The 21771-nt window shown below is 38.9% G+C and overlaps 1 protein-coding gene across 1 annotated transcript in view; it reads right to left on the bottom strand.

Moving 5' to 3' along the window:
- The window catches only part of THADA (THADA armadillo repeat containing), a 288720-nt gene that overhangs the window by 58026 nt on the left and 208923 nt on the right, over positions 1 to 21771 (bottom strand). Inside the window, exon 31 of the mRNA XM_084623532.1 lies at positions 7649 to 7734. Within this exon, the coding sequence (XP_084479658.1) occupies positions 7649 to 7734 (86 nt within the window). The remainder of the gene's footprint in view (positions 1 to 7648; positions 7735 to 21771) is intronic.

Consider the following 21771-nt stretch of genomic DNA (forward strand, 5'->3'; position numbering starts at 1 on the left):
GACAGATTTTTCAAATTCTATGTATAGAATTCTATGAATAGTTATGCAGGGAAAAACCATCTTTTGTGCTAAAAAACTTTAGCCCATAATACCAATCTTTTCCAAGACAAGGAGCTAATTTTATTAAACCAGAATATTGGGTTATCCAACCAAATTTCAAGTTGATTTGCCTAATTGAAAGTCAGTGGGAATAGACTATCTAGAAGTCTGCACATTCTAAAAATATGTTTTAATATGTCTTTAGTCAAAAGAATGGCATTGACCATGTACCACATTAAACGCATCTGCACCCACAGTTTACATAATTTATGACATAACGAACAGATAGAAATTGCTTTCAATTTGTTCAGATGGAATTTGTTAAATTTAACCTAATTAGACCAAATAATCAAAGCAGGCATTTGTAAGCTGCCAATGTTTTTGGTCCCCCCGCTAAAATTGTTTGGCCACATTTCTTAGAGATTTAGGCAAAGAAAATTAAAATCTAATTAAAATAACTGATCTTATATTTATTTCTGTCACATTAATTATTCAAGTTGTAAGGAGTATAAAGTACTTTTAACTATTTTTCCTGGATTTTACCATTATCGATTTCTAAGTTAGCCTATGGGAAAGGTTACTTCAATTAGCATTTAGCTTCCTTTTAAGAGCAAGTTGTCTAAAATGAAAACCCCCATATTCTCAGCCTTCAAATTGTATATAATATCTACCAGCTTATCATTGAGACAAACCGTTTTAGAAATTCCAGCTTCATTTTCACAAACTCGTAACAGTAAAACATTTGGAGTTTTGATAATATATGGAAGCTAAAAAAAAGTTTATTACATTTGGCAGAAACTCAGGACAAGTACTATGCATTCTAATTAGCAAAGAAAACCACAAATATATTTGACAAAGATAACAGCATTGTAAAATATTTGTTCTAAGGATAGCATGACCATGTGGTGTAAAACAAAAATAAAATGCCAGACAACTTTACTGATTGCCTGGTTTTTGTGTCTCACACATTTCAGATGCACTATATTCTTGTAGTTGTACCTATTGATAAATATGAGCCCTTAAAGATACCTAAAAATAAGACAGATCTGTCCAGTTTGTTAGTTTATTTACTACAGTGCATCATGGGACTGAGAATGCTAATTGGGTACCAATCTGCACAATGCTTGTGAAACCTACAACACTTGATATAAGGAATAAAATGCTAGAAGGTAGCATGCAAGTCAGAATCTATTTTTTCAATTTCAATAAAATGACTTTACCCAGATTACTGACTTGCTACGTTTTGGCATCAAAAGGAGCTGTTGACATAGGGTACAATTGTCAAAACACTCAGCATTAGTTTAACTTTACTCTCATAGATGCTAATAAAAGCAGAGTTAGGCAAATGCTGAGAACTTCTGAAAATCCCACTCTTAAACTGGAAAAAATCAAAATATGGACATGAAATTCGAAAGGCTTTATTCTGCCAGGTTCACACCTTTGAGATCATACTCATGGTTTTCTCTCTCCTACTGAAGCAACAGTATTTTTGAAAAAGGTATATAATGCTACAGTATTCCTGAAGTCAAAAGGAGTTGCCTATGCATATCGAAGGACAGAATGGGGCCCAAGGAGGCTGGCAGTACATGCATATTAGAAAAAAAAAGTGTCTATTACGGACTTATACATAGACTTTTCTTTCATCTTTTCTCTGGTAGCTTTGCCTGGTTTCCTTTTCTTCTTTATTTATATATTCTTATTTGATTTATGGGCAGAACAGTATGTTAAATGAACAAATATCTGCTTTTGCACGCTACTCTGTGCAAACTCTGCCATTTACTATTAGAGATCATATTGTAATATTATATATATTTTTGCTTTTTTATGAATTGACAAGAGCTATTGGACTGTAGCAAGGGCAAATCTCCGAATGACACAAATAAAGGGACATCTGCCTGGGGCGGGAAGGTTGTGTCCTGGAGGGTTTCGCACCTGTTACAGGGAGGACGTATGCCGTGTTGTAGCTGTGTCGTAGCCTTGTCATTCCCAGTATGTTAGACACACAAGATGGGTGAGGTAAAATACTTTATTGGACCCACTTCTGTTGGTCCAATAAAAGATACTATCTCACCCACCTCGTCTGTCTAACAGGAGGATGAACAGCCTAGGTCTGAGCCCTCTCTGCAGTCGTCGCAGCACCCTGTGCACTACTGTGATCCTGCTGTCGTCATTACAGCAGGAGCTCTTGTCCCAGTGTGAAGTTTCAGACAACTGGGTATAAATAAGAAGGAAGGGCTCTGCTGGGTGCCAAAAGCCTACCAACCAGATGGAGCTACCTGCCACAAAGGAATTGGAGAGCAGCAGCTCAGAATCCAGATGAGTGTGCTCTTTAGAGAAATCCAGTAATAAAAAATATTGCACCCAAACAGATGGATAGTCCATCCAGTCTTGTATACTGTTTCTGGCAAAGGCCGATGCTGAATGCTTCAGAGAAGGGTGTATAATCTCAAAACCTAATTGTGCAATACTACAACATGAGCAGGAGTTCTTCCTGACTCCAGCTGATGTTTTTTAGAATTCTCAAAAATAACTATAAATACACACATGGCCTGAAGTATATCCTGTCGCAAACTGGACCTAAATTTTGTGGCAAGGTCCCTGGGTTCTGTTGCATTCCCATGGAAATTCTGGAGCAGCTTCAGATAAATAGTATTTTTTCCCAATCACTCTTATTTGTCAGTCAATTCTTCTATTAAGCCATAAAATATAGATCTACTCTGAACATTGTAGTTGCAAAACTGGACCTATTCAACAGACCCTCTCACTGCCTGCATTCAGACTCACACTTGCTTGCCTCAGGGACACAAGTCTCTACTACATTTTATTCCTTTTAGCACTTGGAAGTCCACTCTCCCATTACCGTATTAGTTCTATGCTTTTGGATATTATTGAAAATACAAACAATACCATTCAAAACAAATACAGTTAATGCAACATTAAAGTTGACAATCAAGCATTCAAAATTCAGGAAATGCTGACTGAGGCCAGGTCCTCACTTAAAAGTTTGCCAGCATAGCTATGTCAGTTAGGACTGTGAAAAAAATCATTCCCTAATCAACAAACCTATGCCAGCGAAAGCCAGTGTAGATGCAGTTACACCAACAAGAAAGTCCTTTTGCCAAGATGGCTTATTATGTTTGGGAAACTTCTATTAGGAAGGTCAGCCAGTATATTTTACCACTACAGCTAATCAGTCTCAGTGGCAATGAACAAAACCAAGCAATGTCAAGATTGCATGTATCACACTAACGTCTTATAAATTTGCATAGTGAAATGACCACTCTCTTTTCTGCCTCCCTCCTTCAACTCAAATCAGTTTCCTCTTTACTTTCTTTTTACTAAATTACCTCTCTGAATTTCCTATCACCAATAATTCCCTGACTCCCCATTTCCCTAATCTCCTGTGTTGTCCACTGTAGGGCTGTTCTATTTGGAGGGAGAGTACTTGGCTATTCTCCAGCAGGATACACTTGTTACAAGTTACAAATTTTAAAGTTCCCAGGCTTCCCCAAGTCAGAGGAGCTCAAGAATGCAGTCCTCCCTCATTAAATTGGAAAAACCCTGGAACATGCCAGATTTGAAGACTGTGGCCAACACAGTCCATTGGATGGTTAACATAGACATAATGGTTTAAAGGTATTCAGTGCTATAAATGTGTTAGGTATTATTATTACCACTGAAGACAGGAACCAGCTCAGCGAAGAAGCTAAACCAGATGAAACCTTAAAATGGATTTCAACAAAGGCAGAAGAGGTCTTTTTGAAGTACAGAGAAAGTGCTATATATCTGAATGATATTAAAAGTTTGGATTTGAATCAGTTTCCACCTTGTTTCAACTGTAGTTAAAACCTATAAGAAAAGCGAAAGGTAAAACATTTCTTGCAAATTTGCGTTATCTTTGGTCATGTGGAATCTCAGGAGTCTTCACACTGAGATCCAAAAGCACACCAGAAGCTAGCTCTAAGCATCAAAACTTCACATACTGCTTGAGGAGCTTTCATACTTGGACACAAATGAACAGTGGCCAGATGTGCTTTAAGAAACTGACTACTCTATATTTGTTGTTACACATTCCAAATAAGTTTTTTGTGTGTACAAAGAGAAGAGATTAAACTGCAAACTTATGATACAAGTCTTTAATTTTAATAAAGGTTTCTGAGGAAGTGCATTCTGCAACACTCATGACCAAAGCAGTAAGGCAGAATATCTAGCCTTTTTAAGACAGATAAATATTTCTAGACCTTATCTCAACACATATTTTTTGGTTATAACGAATTTTTAGTTGGGCAAGATAGTTTTAGTCTCCACCTCTGCTGCCTCTCCTCCCTTTCCTGCATCTTAAATTGCTTTGAATTTGTGTAGCAAATTCCACATGGTCTAAACTGGACTTTAACAGACAGGTTTTATTTATTGAAGACAACAAATCATTGACAGAAAGTAAATGTAAAATAGGAAAAGACTAGGCATGGTTGTACTCTGAAAATGTCTTTGTAATTGTAACCCCTTTGACAGGCACAATCAATTAGAAGTGGTCTGATTTTAACCAGTTGCAGGCTCATTACACTGCATTCCAGTTTGTGTTGATGAAAATCAGTTTCAGCCTGTGGCCTGGAACTCATACAGCACTTCCTGGGGCCTCTTATATAAACACATTAAGAAACAGTTTTATTTGGACTTGTCCATCCCCCTTTTATTCTACTGAAACAACTTTACAAATCAAGAATAAAACAGAACAATTGTTGCCCATAACCAGAAACACACTCAATGGAGAAAGATGTTTAAACTATGAAGAGTGTAAAACTTCAAATTGCAATTATTGCGTACAGTATTTCAGTATAAGACTTGAGACAACACTGCTTAGGCTACAGTTTCTCTTTAATATACCATTAGGACACTTCTAGTTGTATATAACATAACAGAGTGCTCTTTCAGTCAATAAAGGCTACTTTATTTGAATACATTTTCATAGAAAATGTACCAAAGTAATGTAGTATTTTGAAATTATCACATGTGAACACAAATTTTAATGACTTTCCTAGTGGAGTACACATGAACAAAGATAAATATGTATATACAATATCGGTTTGTTTAGGATCAAATACTTTCCCACAGCACAAAGCCCAAGTTGCAGGAGCTGTGAAGAGGGAATGAAATCCTCTTACCCCCAGACATGGAGTAGAGACACAGCCATTAGTACAGCCACAGCAATGCAAGAGCCTCTGTAATGAATCTGCTCCTCAAAAGATGAGGGTTGGAAGGGAAGAGATGAATTGACAGATGTGGACAGCTCAACAAAGACCTCTGATCTACGTGCAGCAGTTGTCAAAAAGCAGACAAGACATTAGGATGCATAAGGGATGAGATGGAAATTGATAAAAAATATGATAATGCCACTATATAAAACAATGAGATGCCCTCACCTGGAATACTGTATTTAATTCTGATCACTCAGTTTTAAAAAGGATAGTGCACAATTACAAGGGGCTCAGAAGCAGGCAACAAGAATGATTAGGGGCTTGGAAAAATTCTCATATGAAGAGAGATAGAAAATACTGGGATTGTTCACCTTAGAATGGACATAAATAGGAGGAAACATGATAAAAATATATATAAAAAATGAATGGTCTTGAGAAGGCAGGTTTTGAATGTCTGTTCTCCCAAGAATTAAGGGATATTAACTGAAATTGAAGGGTAGCAAATTCAGAACTAATTAAGGGATATGCTTTTTCACACAACATAGTTCACCCTGGGAAATCATTGAGTAAAAGGTATTGGAGACCAGAGAGTATCAGTATTCCAAGAAGGACGGGACATTTAGACAAACAACAAGAATATCTGGAGTTATAATAATAAATATATTTTTACATGTATTTTTTAAAAATGAAACTTTTAGAAGAGATATAAACCCTCATGTTTCAGGGCACAAGTCAAACTCTAATTATTGCAGACAGGAGGAAATTTTCCCTGGGGGCAGGTTATACTAAAACTACTTTCTGCAACATTTCTTGTACCTTCCTCTGATGCATCAGATACTGGCCACTGCTTGTGACAGGATACCAGATTAGATGCAGCACTGGTCTGATCCAAGATGGCAATTTCAATGTTCCTGTATAGGATCTACGTAATCATGGAGCCACTAAATCTGCACCTCCATGGCATGGTGCAGGAGCTACCTCCTCGTTGCACAGGATATATGAACCCTTTGCATTGGCCTCTGCCTCCTATCCTCCTCCCATGAAGTAGAATCCACCTGTTCCCTTGCCTAACAGGTCTTCGGCATGTATGCCCCCTTGGGGGCTATTTCTACATCCCCACGGCTATTACTTCAGATATTTCGGCTTGGTTAAGACCACATTCCCCACAGCTTCTCTTTTTGCTTGATCCTTCAGTTAAAGCATACAGTTGGATTCAGCATCAGGCTATGCTGGATTTAATGTCCAGAGCTGTGGGTCCCTGGTGGTGGAAAGCTCATTGGGGGGAGGGGGATATGAAGCAGTACCGGATAATTGCAGCTCTTGCTCTGCCTGGGGGCTTGAGCTTGCCAGTTTTGCCCCACAACTGGAGTGGTGCTAGCCAAGTAGTCTGACTGGCAGCACTCCTATGTAAGTTAAATCTATTCTTGCCTTGCAGAACCCCCCCAGCAAGAAAATGTGTGAAACATTTAACAAGTGAAATGTATTTGTTTTAAATCTGAGAGTGTCTCCCTCCAGAAGAGACCCTCTTTTAAATAAAGGATTTGTCTCAATCAGTTAAATGCAGCATTAAAATTAAACCACAAAAACACTTAGATTACGGGTTTGAATTAAACCAACAAAACTGTCCTTAACTCACCTTGCTCTGCCAGTGGCTAAGGACAGGATAATAATAAAGCACCATGCTGAAGAACTGTGTAATACATGGACACAGTAAGCTAATTATAGCTGCACTGAATCAGTCACACTCCAGAGGGCTGGCCTTCTAATCGTGCTTTCACTTTACTTCATCGTTTATTGTGCTGTGTATGACCATAAATAACATGCTAAGCAACAGCTTAATGCCATCAATAGTTTTGATTGGTCCTTCCTCCAAGAACTTCCCATCCATGACATAAACAATCAAATTGCTGAATCTTTGGCAGTGTGACTTTTTGTAAAACTTCTCACCCTACTGCAGAAACGATCCCTATGAAGTTTTCCATACTTCCATGGAACTTACCCATTGTTTCCAAGGTGGATTGCAGACATTTTTCCATCTTTGAAATTTTGCATCAATAAAACAGAACTACTTAGAAAGCTTGACCTACGCAAAGGATCAGAGTTTGACTTTTAAGCTTCTGACTAGCAGGAACTAGGAATGCTGCAAAGGCAGCACCTTTAACCCCTGGCGGGAAGGAACCCTCCTTCTCTTCAGCACCCCCTGCCAGGACTGGTTCTTACAGATACCAACAGGTCATGACTTTCTCCTCATCTAGACCCCTACACGAAGTGTCCAGATTTTCAAAAGTGCTCAGCACCCAGCAGTTTACACTGGTCTAACTAATGCATTTATTGCCCCAACCCTCACCCAGGTTTAATACAGCACTGAAATTTCCCACAGCTGATTTAGAAGTTGTATATTACAGTCGACTTGCCTTTTCTTCTAGATTTCCCGAGGTAATCACTCAGCACAACAAGGACATCAAGATATGCAGCTCTGGTCACCAAACAAGGATTTTGCCTAAAAAACAAATTGTTGACAGAAAGTAAATTCCTCATAAAATTCCCGCTCTGCTCAGACAGACACTGAAATTGTAACCTAGAATCATAGAGCCAGAAGGGACCCTTGAGAAGTCATAAAGCCCAGCTCCCTGTGTTGTGGCAGGACTAAGTTAACCTAGATCATCCCTGACAGGTGTCTGTCCAACCTGTTTAAAAATCTTCCAATGATGGAGATTCCACAATCTCTCTTGGAAGCTTATTCCAAAGCTTAACCATCCTTATAATTGGAAAGTTTTTTCTAATAGCTAACATAAATTTCCCTTGCCACAGGTTAAGCCCATTTCTTCTTGTCCTACATTCAGTGGACATGCAGAACAATTGATCACAGTCCCCTTCATAACAGCCCTTAACGTATTTGAAGACTATTAGCAGGGCCCCCCTATAATCTTCTTTTATCAAGGCTAAACATGCCCAATTTTTTTTAACCTTTCCTCATAGATCAGGTTTTCCACACCTTTCATAATTTTTGTTGATCTCCTCTGGACTCTGCAATTTGTCCACATCTTTCCTAAAATGTAGTGTGCAGAATTGTATGCTCCTAGTAATACACCCCAGAACGATAGCTTTTTCACAGCTGCATCACATTTTTGACTCGCATTCAATTTGTGATGCACTACAACTCCCAGATCCTTTTCAGCAGTACTGCCACTTACCCTGTTATTACCCATTTTGTAGGTGTGTATCTGATTTTTCATTCCTAAGTGAAGTACTTTGCACTTGTCCTTACTGAATTTCACCTTGTTGAATTCAGACCAATTCTCCAATTTGTCAAGGTCCTTTTGAATTCTAATCCTGTCCTCCGAAGTGCTTGCAAACCCTCCCACCTTCATGTTGTCTGCAAATGTTATAAGCAAACTCTCCACTCCATTATCAAAGTCATTACTGAAAATATTGACTGACCCCTGCAAGACCTTATTAGATATGCCCTACTAGTTTGACAGCAAACTACTGATAACTACTCTTTGAGCATGGTCTTTCAACCAGTTGTGCACCCACCTATGTAGTAATTTCATCTAGACTATATTTCCCTAGTTTGCTTGTGGGAATGTCTCAAAAGTCTAACTAAAAGCAAGATTATATCACATCTACTGCTTCCCCCCCATCCACTAGGCCAGTAACCCTGTCAAAGAAGGAAACTAAGTTGATCTGACATGATTTGTTCTTGACAAATCCATTATGGCTATTACTTAGAACCCTATTATCCTTCAAGTGCTTACAAACTGATTGTTGAATAATTTGTTCCAGTATCTTCCCAGGTATCAAAATTAGGCTGACTGGTCTATAATTTCCCAGGTCCTCTTTGTTCCCCTTTATAAATACAGGTACTATGTTTGCCCTTCTCCAGTCTTCTGTGACCTCACCTGTCCTCCAGATGTTCTCAAAGATAATTGCTAAAGGTTCTGAAATTGCTTCAGCTAATTTCTTAAATACCCTAGTGAAGACTGAGGTGTTTTGTTTCAGCCTTCTGGATGTCATTAGTTATTAATTCTCCTTCTCTGGTAAGTAAAGGACCTACACTTCCCTTCATCTTTCTCTTGCTTCTCATGTATTTAAAGAACCTTCTCTTACTGACTTTTATGTCCTTTGCTAGGTGTAACTCATTTTGTGCCTCAGCCTTTCTAATTTTGTCCCTACATGCTGTTGCTACTTCTTTTGAAGTCCTCCTTAGCAAATTGTCCATGTATCCTTTTTTCGTAGGATTCCTTTTTGATTTTCAGGTCATTAAAGAGCTCCTGACGGAGCCATATTTGTATCTTACTATTCTTCCTGTCTTTCCTTTGCATCAGGATAGTTTGCAGTTGTCACTGTATTACTGTAAACATAAAGAAACTAGCTGAATTAGAAACTGGAATATATTCAATTTATTGTGTCTAATTAGTACAGATCTATTGATTGTACTAGACCTCATATGCAAAAGAATAGGCCAATGACCCAGAGACCTACATTCTGACTGAGTGACAGCCCTTCTAATGGAATGAAAAATGTCTCCTTCCATTATGTTCCCATCAGCAATAAATGTCTTAATACACATTTCTATATTATTTTGAAGTAGCTTATTTGGGAGAGTCAGTTCACATAAGTGTCTCATCACCATGTCAATTGACAAATCTGCTTATTTTGTTATTGTTTATGTATTTAATTAACTAAAAACAAAAACAAGAGTCTAGAATTCCTTCCCCCCCCCCCGTTCCCTCCCCCAAATCTTTTCCCTTTGAGTACATCAAGGGCAGCCCCCATCACAAATTAACTGCTATATCTTTTGTTAGGCACAGCTACATTTCTGCTTTGGTTTAGAATGAGTTAGCATGAGTTCTGAATTCAGAGTCTGTTTTATGCACCCAAAATTTAATTTGGGGGGTTTCAGTTGTGTAGCATCAGTCAACTGTAAACCACTTTCTGCTACATTTGATCAAACCACAAGTAATTAAAATCACCTGGACAATATGGAAGTTAATTCAGGCATATTTCTTAATTTTTCTCTGTATCGCTATCACTGTATGTTTCATCCAGAATACCCTTCGCTAGGGCATAACTTACCGAATGAAAGAAACCCAGTACAAGACAAACATAAATGGATATGGTGAGTGGGACTTACATTTTAAAAAAACTGTAGGAGAGACAAACAAGTGCAAGTTTTAGCTGTGACTAATACTTATGGCACTACACAATTCATGGCCGTGAAAAATGCATCATGGGCCATTAAATCTGATCTCCCCTATGAAATCTGGCCCCCAGCCAGGGGCTCCTACCCTGCGCAAGGCTCTAGCTGTTAGTCCTGGCCAGGGATGAGACTTCCTCTTCCCTACAGGGGCCACTCCAGGGTGGGTCAGACCCATTTCCGAGAATCTCAGGAAGCTGCAATGGCTCTAGCTGTCACACCCCCACCTCCCTTGCAGGCAAGCTGCGGCTCCAGCTGTCATCCCCTGCACGAGGAGGCTGTGGCTCCAGCTGTCATTCTTCTACTCAGGTGGGAGACTGCCAGGAAAACCAGACATATGGTAACCCACCCCACCATACACTGTGACCCTCACTTCTGCGCTACTGCTGGCAGCGGCGCTGGCTTTAGAGCTGGGCGCCTGGCCAGCATACTGCCTCTCTGCCTGCCCAGCTCTAAAGGCCGCAGGGCAGAAGTAAGGGTGACAATCCTACAACCTCCCTACAATAGCCTTGTGACCCCTACACTCTGACAGCCCTTTGGGTCGGGACCCCCATGGTTACAACACTGAAAATTCAGATGTAAACATCTGAAAATGTGAAACTGACTAATTTTAAAATCCACTGGCTGTGAAATTGATCAAATGGACTGTGAATTTGGTAGGGTCCGACTAATACTCAATGTTCAATATTTTCATTTTAATTTTAGTTTCTGAAGTTTGTTTTGCATGCTTATTTTTAAGCTTAAAATTCACTCAAGAATTTAATTACAGTATATTTCAAGAAACAATCTCAACTTTACAACTCCTTTAAAATTCTGGAAAAAAACACTGGAACATTTTTGCAAGTTTACAGAAAATATACACAACCATGACATGAAAATGAAAAGTTTGCTTTAGGTCTTTGGATAAAAGTTTTGCAGCTGTATTGGACTATAGAAGAGACAGTCCGTCACGGCAATCGAAAACCCAGCTGTTGTAACACACCCCTGGAGAGGAAAACTTGGTTATAAACATACATTTACCTTTCTGGCCTGTAACTTTTCCATGCTACATATATTATTCCTATGCAGAGATATAAGGTATTATACATTTTTCAAAATTGCTGGCTGAATGAAAGAAGGAAAAATTCCTAGTCCTTTTCTTTCTTGTAGAGCCAATGCGAATATTCAGGGGCTATTTTCCCCTTAAATTAATCTTCCCATTCAAATAAAAAAGAGATATAAAGCCTCTTCTAAATGACTAGCAAGAGATGCAACAAGAAGTATGTGGTTGTCACCCTCTGTTCTGTATTCCACTTGTATCATCACTATTACAATAAGCCCAAGCCTCTACCAGTTGAAGGACTGGAGTCTCAACATGTTTCAAAATCTGGGTCAGCTCTGAAAAGCCTGATATTTAAACGTAAAGATCACTCCCAACTTTGGACTGTCATAGCTCAAGAACTGCAGCTTTGAAAATCAAGATCCATTTCCTGCCTGTGGTAAGAATATCATGTATTTCTCTTTAGTAACTTGAAATATATAAGGACCGGGCAAAATTTTTCAGACAAATAATTTATTCACTGAAAAATTGAGGTTTTGTTGACCCAAAAGTATTCACAAATTTAACACGAAGTTGACAAATAATTTCAGCCAAAAAAAAAAAAGTGGTGGAGTAAGAAAAGCAGTGGCAGTGGTGACCTCCCTTCTAACTTTTAGCCCAGTGGTTAGGGCACCTGTCTGGAATGAGGAAGACCTGAGTTCAATTCTACCTGACATGGAAATGGGATTTGAACTTGAGTCTCATACAGTACAGAAGAGTGCCCTTGCCACTGGACTCTAGGATACTCTACAGCATGTCTCTCTCTCTCTCCCGTTGAAGTTATTCAGCTGTGTATAAATAATTAAATAAGGGGATTTGAATGAGGGTCTCCCATCTCCAAGGTGAGTACCCAAACCACCAGTCTATAAAGTTAGTCTCACTCTCTGGCCCAAAGACTCTCCTGCGATGACTGACACCCAAGTTCAAATCCCTTCTCTCACATCAGGCAGAGGAGGAATTGAACCTGGGTCTTCCACAGCCCAGGTGAGTGCTCTGATTACTGGGAGGCACTGACAGCATCCCTTTTTGTTAGAGGCATAATGATATTTTATTACAATTAGTTTTCTTTAAGAAAATAAACCCACAGAATGGAAAGACAGATTGGAAATGGCCACACAAACCCCAAACGCTTTTAGTCACTAAGTTTTAACTTAGGCCATGGTACTTTTGAGTTGTGTCCAAAGGTGTTGGCTCTCACTACACCTAAAGAGAGTCCCGAACGTGTTACACTTTGTCAGATCATAAGTGATCCAAACACAGTAAACGCTGTGTTGTTCTATGGAGACATTAACTGGCAAGTCAATACAATGCTTTAGAACATGTCAGCAGTATAAAGCCAGTATGATTTTCCTAGCTATATATTTATGAGTAGGTTTTACAATTTGTAATACAAGTACAGTCCATGTATAGAAACTCATGAATAATTATACATCTTTCGCAACATGGATATTTTATGTGAGCCAGAAAAGTGAAATAGTGCAGAGAAACCAAAGCACACTGCAGTGTTAAAGTGCAAAGATCTGCATCCAGCAAAGATGCATATCATTAAGAACAATGCCCAGAGGAAGCCATTATTGTTTCAATATGACTATGCCTATTTTAAAAAGATGTAAAAAAAATAGCTGCTACACACATGGACTAAGAAAAGTCCAAATATTTACACAGCCAAGTTTCAGTTCTTGGCATTGTGTCAGTGTTCTCAATTTTCACACACTAGTTTGGCAGAAACTAGGAGCTTTTCAGAGACAGCATGCTCAATGCATGGGGAAAGAGAATGACTCAACAGTGAGCCTGCAGAACACATTAAGAAGCAAAATGTTGGGCTCAAAATAGTCCCATCCAGTTATCTGGAGAGAAGAGGACAATGGCTGGGAGACAGCTGAATTAAAACAGTGTGGATGGTGGGCATACAGAGGTCCGACTGGACCACAGAGAACCTTATGGGAGCTAAAACTGCCCCCAGACTCCCACTTTTTATACAACGTTTTGACCCAAAGAAAATGTTCACTTTCTATTCCATCTCTCTGAAAGACTGGCTGACATAACCTTTACGGAAAAAGTAACAGCAGCACCACAGCATCATATAAGCTTGTGTGTATGTCTTCTGATTTAGAAATGGTGCTTTCTTAGCTTAGGGTTAGCCAAATGTTTGGTGTTGGCTTGTTTCAGTGCTTTGGACATGTGAGTGAAATTCCTAGCAAAATATGCAAGTTGGACACAGCAGAAAATCCAGTTTTCCAAAAGTGAATAATTCCACTATTGCTCCAGCTGTTACAAAAACTCTCAGTGTTGAACTCAATGCTGAAACTGACTTTATGTCACAGCACCCAATAGCTGGACGGCCGATCCTGAAATATTTCAGTTATGCGCATCTGGTATAATTTAAAATCATGTCTCACACAGATTCCTATAGAAACTGTGCTCTTACATTTTATTTTACTATTCATATAAAAACGTTTCACACCCTTTCCATGACAAAGGTAGTTATCTAAAGGTGCCCTGGTAAATAAGCCGAGCAGAAAACTTGTCTCTAGCCAGAAATCATAGCAGTAGCAAGGATGTGAGTTATAAGCATTCAAAACAGCACTCCTCATTTTTGTCCACAGACAAATGGCCAAAATTTAGGTCACCTTCCTCTCCATCTGAAAATTTATGAAAAAAAAAATACATTATGCATCCAGTCCGGATGACGAATCAGATCAAACTATGGAAAAGGAAGTAGGCTGTTCATAAAAAAAATACACAGGACTTCGGCTTGATGGGATTTTTATATCTGAGGGAGGGAAAATGTGGTTTCCTAACAGTTCCATGTGGTGCCTTTGTGTCACTTCCTGCTTCTCCTAGGGTTCCAGAATTTCTGGGACTAGTCAGATACAACTTCTGTATGTGATATGGTAGCTGGAAACTAATTCCAAAATGCGTAGCTTTGTGTGATGCCCTGTTGGTCTGTTAGCTGCCCATGTGGGAGATACATGCAACTCATAGGCTGTCAGTGACACTGATTTCACCATGAGCCAATGTAGTTTAGTATTTCAACAAGCCAGTTTGAAGTTAGCCCAAGTGATATCTTGAGAATTGGACTCACCCTTCTCCCCCCCCATGCCAGTAAACACCTACACAGGATGCCTGCTACAAGCCAAGAGATATTATGGGGATTTCTGAAGGAAGAAGGCGGGAGAATAGAGGTGTCTGGAGGCCTCTAGAAACTACTTAAGTGTAGGGATCAACAGATAATCACTTAAGGCCTTGTAAGAATATTCTTTTAATTTGATGAGGAAAATGAGACAGTCCCATAAAAGTCCCCCTAGCTCACCATGGAATTTCATAGGTTTTGGGGCTTAGGATGACTGAAAGGAACGAAACAGGAAGTGTGAAGAAATAGTGAGGTTTATATTAGGCCCTCAGCTGCATTATTTCGTTTTGAAAGCACTAGCAAGCTCAAGTTTGACATTGTTTTCTGGCTGGGAAAGCGTTTCCTGACAAATGAAATTTCATCTTTGTATCTGGAGTTGAATTCTGGATCAGAGACTTGAAAGAAAATCACAGACATCACCCTCCCTAACAAACACAAACATTCACTAACTCTGAGTTAGACCTTACCAATAAGACGTAACTGACTGGCCAATTTTATATCATTAAGGTTGAACAAATCACTGGGGAAACAGTAACCTGAGACTTGGTTGTAGTTTTAATTCTGGTACGTGAATATAATATTAGGAAGAGTTGAAGTCACTGGCAAAAAAGAAATCTTTCCTGAGTTCCTAGAATCCAGGGAAAATTTTAAGAGAAAACGTTAATAAAACTAAATATTCCCTTTATCTTTATGTGCTCACATTCAGATTTCTATGAACAGGTCTAAAGTCAGCAGTTATATAGTAATATATCATTGGGATAACAATAAGTGATTTGTTTAAAGCAAGAAACTGATTGGTATGTGAATCAGGAAATGTATCCTTCACAAGATATGCCCCCCTCTGCGAATGTAAATCTGAATTGCCAGGTTCAGAATCTTAATGTGCAATAGTGCATTTTGATCCAGCTGGCTTTGGAATGCATAATAATGTTGGAACCCCTTTGATTTTTGTTCTACCTTTACCTCCCCTAAGCAGTAGTGATTGTGGACTAGGTTTATATAAGATGAAATTAATCTTAGTCTCTCTCAGTTTGGAGCTCTGTAAATATTTTTTTAAACAAAGTTTGCTTCACCTTTTATAGTAAAGACATGTTCAAAATGAGGCAGTCATTGGCTGGCTTATTCTGGCCTGCAAAAGCCAACACCAAATGAATAGGCATTTATTGGAAGAAACTAGCAGTATTTAGCCAAGCACATTCCATGCTCACTGGACCAGGTGTATAATTGTATCAACTGTACCTGGCTTAACTGCTGAAACTAGACATCTGTTGTATTACTGATTTATTTCTTTTTTTAAAGAAGATATGAATGAGTTGAAAGCCAGGCTATCCTCTTTGTGGATTCCTTTGGAAGAGAGTAAAGAAATGAAAAACTCAATCCTTTGGCCTCATTTCTGTCAGAGCAAGGAGGAAGGATTTGAACCAATGCAGTACTGTGCATAATCCCTTCTCCACCTATAATCTCCTCTGCACAAAACTCAGCAGAAGAAACCCTTAAATCCAATCTATATTCATTTGGGAAATGTGACCCTATGTAGTATTCATCACCATCCAAACCATAGGGCTTTCCCTTCTCAAGCTATTAATGCAGAAACTATTTACATAGCGTCACTATTAGTACGATCTTTTGTGGTCTCCACTCCTGACCTCCAATGAAACAATTCAAAGGAAACTCTACAAGAGGATATTCATGCAGTTTCCTGGTCATAGGATTCCCTATAGAAAAGCATAAACTGACCTTATATTAACAAATGTTTTCATTTCATATTTAAATAATGCACACAAGGGTTCCTGCATATAATGTTGAAAATGATTTGTATTAATTTATAATACGTTAATTTTGAACTTTTTTCCTCCCACTGAAATTAGATATTTTCAAAATCAGTAATTTGCTTTGCACTTGCTATTTTTGCTCACTGCGAAGTAACTGTTCCAATAATAATGAGCAGAACAGGAACTATAACTACATTAATTCTCATATTTTCTAAATATCTAATTTAGTTAAAATGGAGTAAAAGTATTTTTTCTAATCAAACGCAGAGCACAGATATTTTAGCAATTTCATATACGAGTAGGTGGCCAATATCTATAAATAAAACAGCTGTGTGTATAAAATTTAAACTCAGCTTTCATGAGACCGTAAGTTTACTTGTAGATCTCAGTGATATTTTAAAAACTGGGATAAAAGCTTTCAAATTGCTTTATAGGGCTTTGGAGGCTTGATTCTTATGGGTCAAATTACATATTAACTTAAAAACTGGAACCACTGATGCCAAGAGGGGCACAAAACATTCTGAATAGCAATCTAATCTTATTATTGTAAACTCTGAACTCCTTTCTGTTTCTTCATGGTTTGTTACTTTCACTTGTTACCTCTTGTGATTTGTCCCTGTCCTGCTCATGCTTCCCTCCCAGAAATAAGAAGCCTTCAAAAAACATATAAATTCCTCTAAAAAAGCTTCTTTCTCCTCTTTAAGAGCAATCAGGCATCCAATTTCCCCTTGAGGAATAATGTTTAAGGCAAAGGTATTTTCCTTTTACTGAGTCCCTGGTAAATGTTATTGATAATAGGATCAGTTAGGCTGGCCACAGGGACTCCTAGAGGCCTGGTCATCTTATATTCATTTCTCTCTGTTCCAGTGTGAACAAACTGATAGTTGATTAGACTTTCTTCAATGCTGGCAAGGACAAAGGCCTTGAAACATTTTAGACAACCACCTCTCAATAGGTCAGATCAACAATCAAAGCTTAAAAGAAGGCTGGAAAGTCTGTTCCTCAAATCTTAGAGTGTGTTCTACAACATTTGTTTCTATCTCGCAGGAAAAAAACTAAATAATCTTATGAGGATGGGGAGATGTGCAGAGTGGCCACCTGGCAAGCCTCACGTTCTTTAACTAGACACTGCAAAGTAGGTGTGGCTTCTTCAGAGGCTGCATTTGATTTCTGGGTTCTTCAAAATGCCATTTTCCATTACCTTATCTTCTCCCTCCCTTCTCTTTCCTACCCCACCCCAATGCAAACTCAGGTGGGTAGCTGCTACTTCCCAAAAGTCTGTGTGTGAGAACACACAATCTGAATTAACCACAAAGGTCTGCTCATAAGAGGAAAATCCTCTGCTCTGGGTTTATTCCAACTCACGTTAATTGGGGGAGGTTAACTGTTTTCTATGTTAACTATTTACAATACGTTTGAACTCTGGAAGTTGCTGGTCGGAGAACTATGACACTGTCCAGGCTTATATAGGCAAACTCTATCTGGCAGCTGCTCTTACTGCATTAGTCAGCATGGTTAACCCCAACAATCACTCTCTGACCAGAGTTTTATTCTATTATGAGAACACATGCTTATGATAAATTCACATGGTCTATTCCTATTCATATGCGAAATGCACAACACAAGTCTGTGCACTCTAAAGTAACTAACTACCTACACAGGCTGTAAACACAGATTTGTGCCCAATATAATTCATTCAGACAGAGGTATAGGGTTTAATTCATTGTTCCTGCTTTATTCCCCTACTTACAGCTTTAAAAATTGACTAAGGGATTGGCTTCTGAATGAAGTGAATATAAAACGGTGGCCAAAATTTTGCAGCCTACATAGAATCCTTTTCCCTTTCCTCCCCCCAGTACTTTGTCAAATTAGTCCAAGATACACTTGAGTGGCTAGAGTAAGGGAAACCAGGTCTAGCTAGTCTCACATAGGCCTTTCTCAGAGGGGCAATACATAAACGCCTAGTGGAGAATTAGAATAACAATTAATCTTATGTCTCATTTGACCCAAGTCAGATTTTCATTTCACCATCCACAGGTCACCTGTTGATTCACTGAACTACCTAGTCCTCCCCCCAACCTTTCATGAAGAAGTAACTGTTACTGGAATTTTAAATATTTTCAGGAGTTTGGAGAGATGTCCAAAATTCCTGGCACAAACATTTCCTACCTGCTTAAACTTTAAGATAGCCTCTTAGAAAAACTACACACACATTTTGCACAACAGAAAAAAGTGTGTGAAAGACAGTGCTCAGCAACAACTATATATTTATATTTAAAGCTCCACTTTAAATTCAGTCAGGTTGTAGAAGATAAATTGGTCTGCTGTAATTTCATTTAATTCCCAGTCCTTTTTTGATTTTTAACCTATTTTCTCCTCCCGTAATTGAAATGATAAACAAAATGGTGGTTGTTCTAACAGTCTGGCTAACATATTGGATGCTACTGGTAACGCCTTTGTAAAAAATACCGCATTACTTAACTTAGACAACCCTGCTGAACCAACCAGAGTTTTGCCTGTGGACTAAGTTGTGACCTAGTTCCTCGTATAGCTGCACTGCCACAGGTAAGTGACAAATCTGTTCTGTGCAAGCAAGGCAGGATTTGGATCTTAAAAGAGTTGCTTTTGTTATTCTATGCATTTTAAGAGATACTCCAGCTCCTGCCTATAGTATATTGGATATTTTTTCTCCCTGTAAAATGGCATTAGATCGCTAACAAAAAAGATACATTTTATGCAGGAAAAGCAGAAAATGGTTTAAAAAAAAGGGAGAAATTTCAGGGAACTTTATCATTGTGAAATTGAAGACTAAGGGGATGTGGCAGATTGGCAGCTGCTCTGTAATTTATGAACAGTTTTTGTTGGCATGGTTACTGGGGTGTTTTCTGTGTGACTATGTTGATTTAACTCAACAGGTGTCTGTCCGGAAAAACAGGCAGGAAAGAAAAGAATAGCTCATGATAAACCACCTCTCAGCAAACACTTGAGAACTGTTAAGAGACAATGCCAGAACTATTAGCTTTCATGATTTTGCCTCCCCTGCAGCCAACCAGCAAAAGTATTTTGGACCAGGACAGGAAAGACCCATGAATACAGAAGAACAGAAGAACTGTTTGCCAGAAACTTGGAATGGGCAACAGGGGATGGATCATTTGATGATTACCTGTTCTGTTCATTCCCTCTGAAGCACCTGGCATTGGCCACTGTGGAAATACAGGATACTGGGCTAGACAGACCTTTGGTCTGACCCAGTATAGCTGTACTTATGTTCTCTGGGAGGATTAAAAGGGATCCTCTCTCTAGGGCATAGTTTTTTGGGGAGCTAGAGTGAAACACATGGACCTGCTGAGAGCATCTGAAGAAGTTAGGCCTACCTAGGTTATCATCAGGGGAAGATAAGCCTTTAGGCAAGACAGAGATGCATATAGACTAGTAGTTGTTTTTAAATCCTTTTTTCTCTAATGCTTTGTTCCTACTGCTAAAATAAACAATACTTTGGTTTAAGAAGGCTGTCCGGTCACTGTACTTACCACTGGTCACAAACTTTCAAAGCAAACAACTGCAGGTGCCCAAACTTGGTCAGACATACAGGGTAAGAATGGAGCATACACAGGGTACTGTAGCACAGGGCTGAGTCTAAAAGTGGGAGAACAACAGAATTCCATCCAGAAGAGGTATAGGCACAAAGCCTGACACTTGAGGTAGCACACTCAGAGAGTCCAGAAACGTGACAGAGGGTCCCTGTAACCACTACAGCAGACAATCCACATACTATATAATTGGTTTTGGCTTCATTTGTCAGTTGGCTTTTAATTTTTAAGAACAGAGCGAGTAAAAATTTGCAAATATTTCTGGCAAATTCTGGCAAGCTTTTTACCCTCAAATGTTGAAAATATTTTAATAAATTCTTAGATTTTAAGGCCAGAAGGGGCCATTAAATCACTTCGCCTGACTTCCTATATACCACAGAATTTCATCCAGTTACTACTCTACTGAGTTACTCCAGTAACTTGTTCAAGTAAAGCATAAGCTATGGCACAGGAATTTCCTTGATAGAGTCAATCTGTTCATGAGCTTGGATATGGGAAAGAAATTGCATTGATATCATTAGTTGACAATAAAATATTCCTGCTGATCCTTTTACAGCTGTCAAAGCATAAGGAGCTTAAGTTGATGAATCTGCACACTCTAACAGAGTTGGCCAGAGCCATTCTTGTGTTGCTCTGTTCCTATCATCCTGTCCAGAAACATTCACAAGTAGGGTGTATAGCAGTTACTAGAAATGCTCAGCAGTAGTTATAGCAACTGTACAGAAAGTTTCCATTAAGGGCAAGCACTCTTGCAGGCCCCAAACATATTCACTATCTAACAGTTGAGCCAATCAGAATGTTGGACGGGGAGGCTTAAAGACAGCCCTGTGGACTCAGCTTCTGATTGATGCAGGCCAAGAGATGGGTCTGCTGTGAGGGCTGAGTCCCACCTTGGATACAGGTGAGTGTTACTCCAGTTGTACTTACTAGAGAAGTCCTCAGACAAATGTATTATTTGTTGCAATGTATTTTATGAACCTACAGGGAGAGCTGGGAGAGGAGCATTTGCCACTCCTAGAGGCTAAGCCATTTACATTTGGCTATTAGCTAACTGCTAACTGTATATAAGAAATACCAGTAGATTTACTATCTAATAGCTTTGTTTAAAAGTTATTCATAAGCATTCCAGACACTGTTCACAATTTTTTTGTATATTAAATATTTGTTTAACAAAATTGAGTGGTACTCTCCCCCTGCAACTGACTGGGAGATGTTATCAATATTACATACAGTGTTTTGAATACAATAGCCCTGAAGGTTTAACGCTTTCTGCAAAGAGAGAACTCTGACTTCTGCTTCAGCAAGAGTTAAACTGAGATGCAGAAAAGGGGAGTGTCACAAAGTTGTACTTAATTTAGACAGTAGTTGGTACATAAATAGCAAATAAGCAGGGACTGCCACTTGGTATATTTACACTGGCAAATTAGAACGGTACTCTAACTGTGCTAGGCACTACAATGTCCACCAACAAGGTAGCTTTATAAATAGTAAAGACAGGACTTAAAAGTGAAACTCACATTGGTTAAGCATGGTGTGGATCTTTCCAAAATGTTCAGCATGACCGTCAAAGACAATGGAGATTTGCATAATTTAGAAAAACAGAGGCGTGTCAAATTTGCTGTATACTAAAAATTAATTAGAAAGGGAAGTTGCTTACCCTTTGTAACTGGAATTCTTGGAGATGTGTGGTCCCTGTCTGTATTCCACTGTGGGGGTGCATACACTCCATGCACTTGAGACTGAAGAATTTTGTAAGCAGTATCT

This window comes from Lepidochelys olivacea (assembly GCF_965140295.1).
Source record: "Lepidochelys olivacea isolate rLepOli2 genome assembly, chromosome: 3".
Lineage (NCBI taxonomy): Eukaryota > Metazoa > Chordata > Testudines > Cheloniidae > Lepidochelys > Lepidochelys olivacea.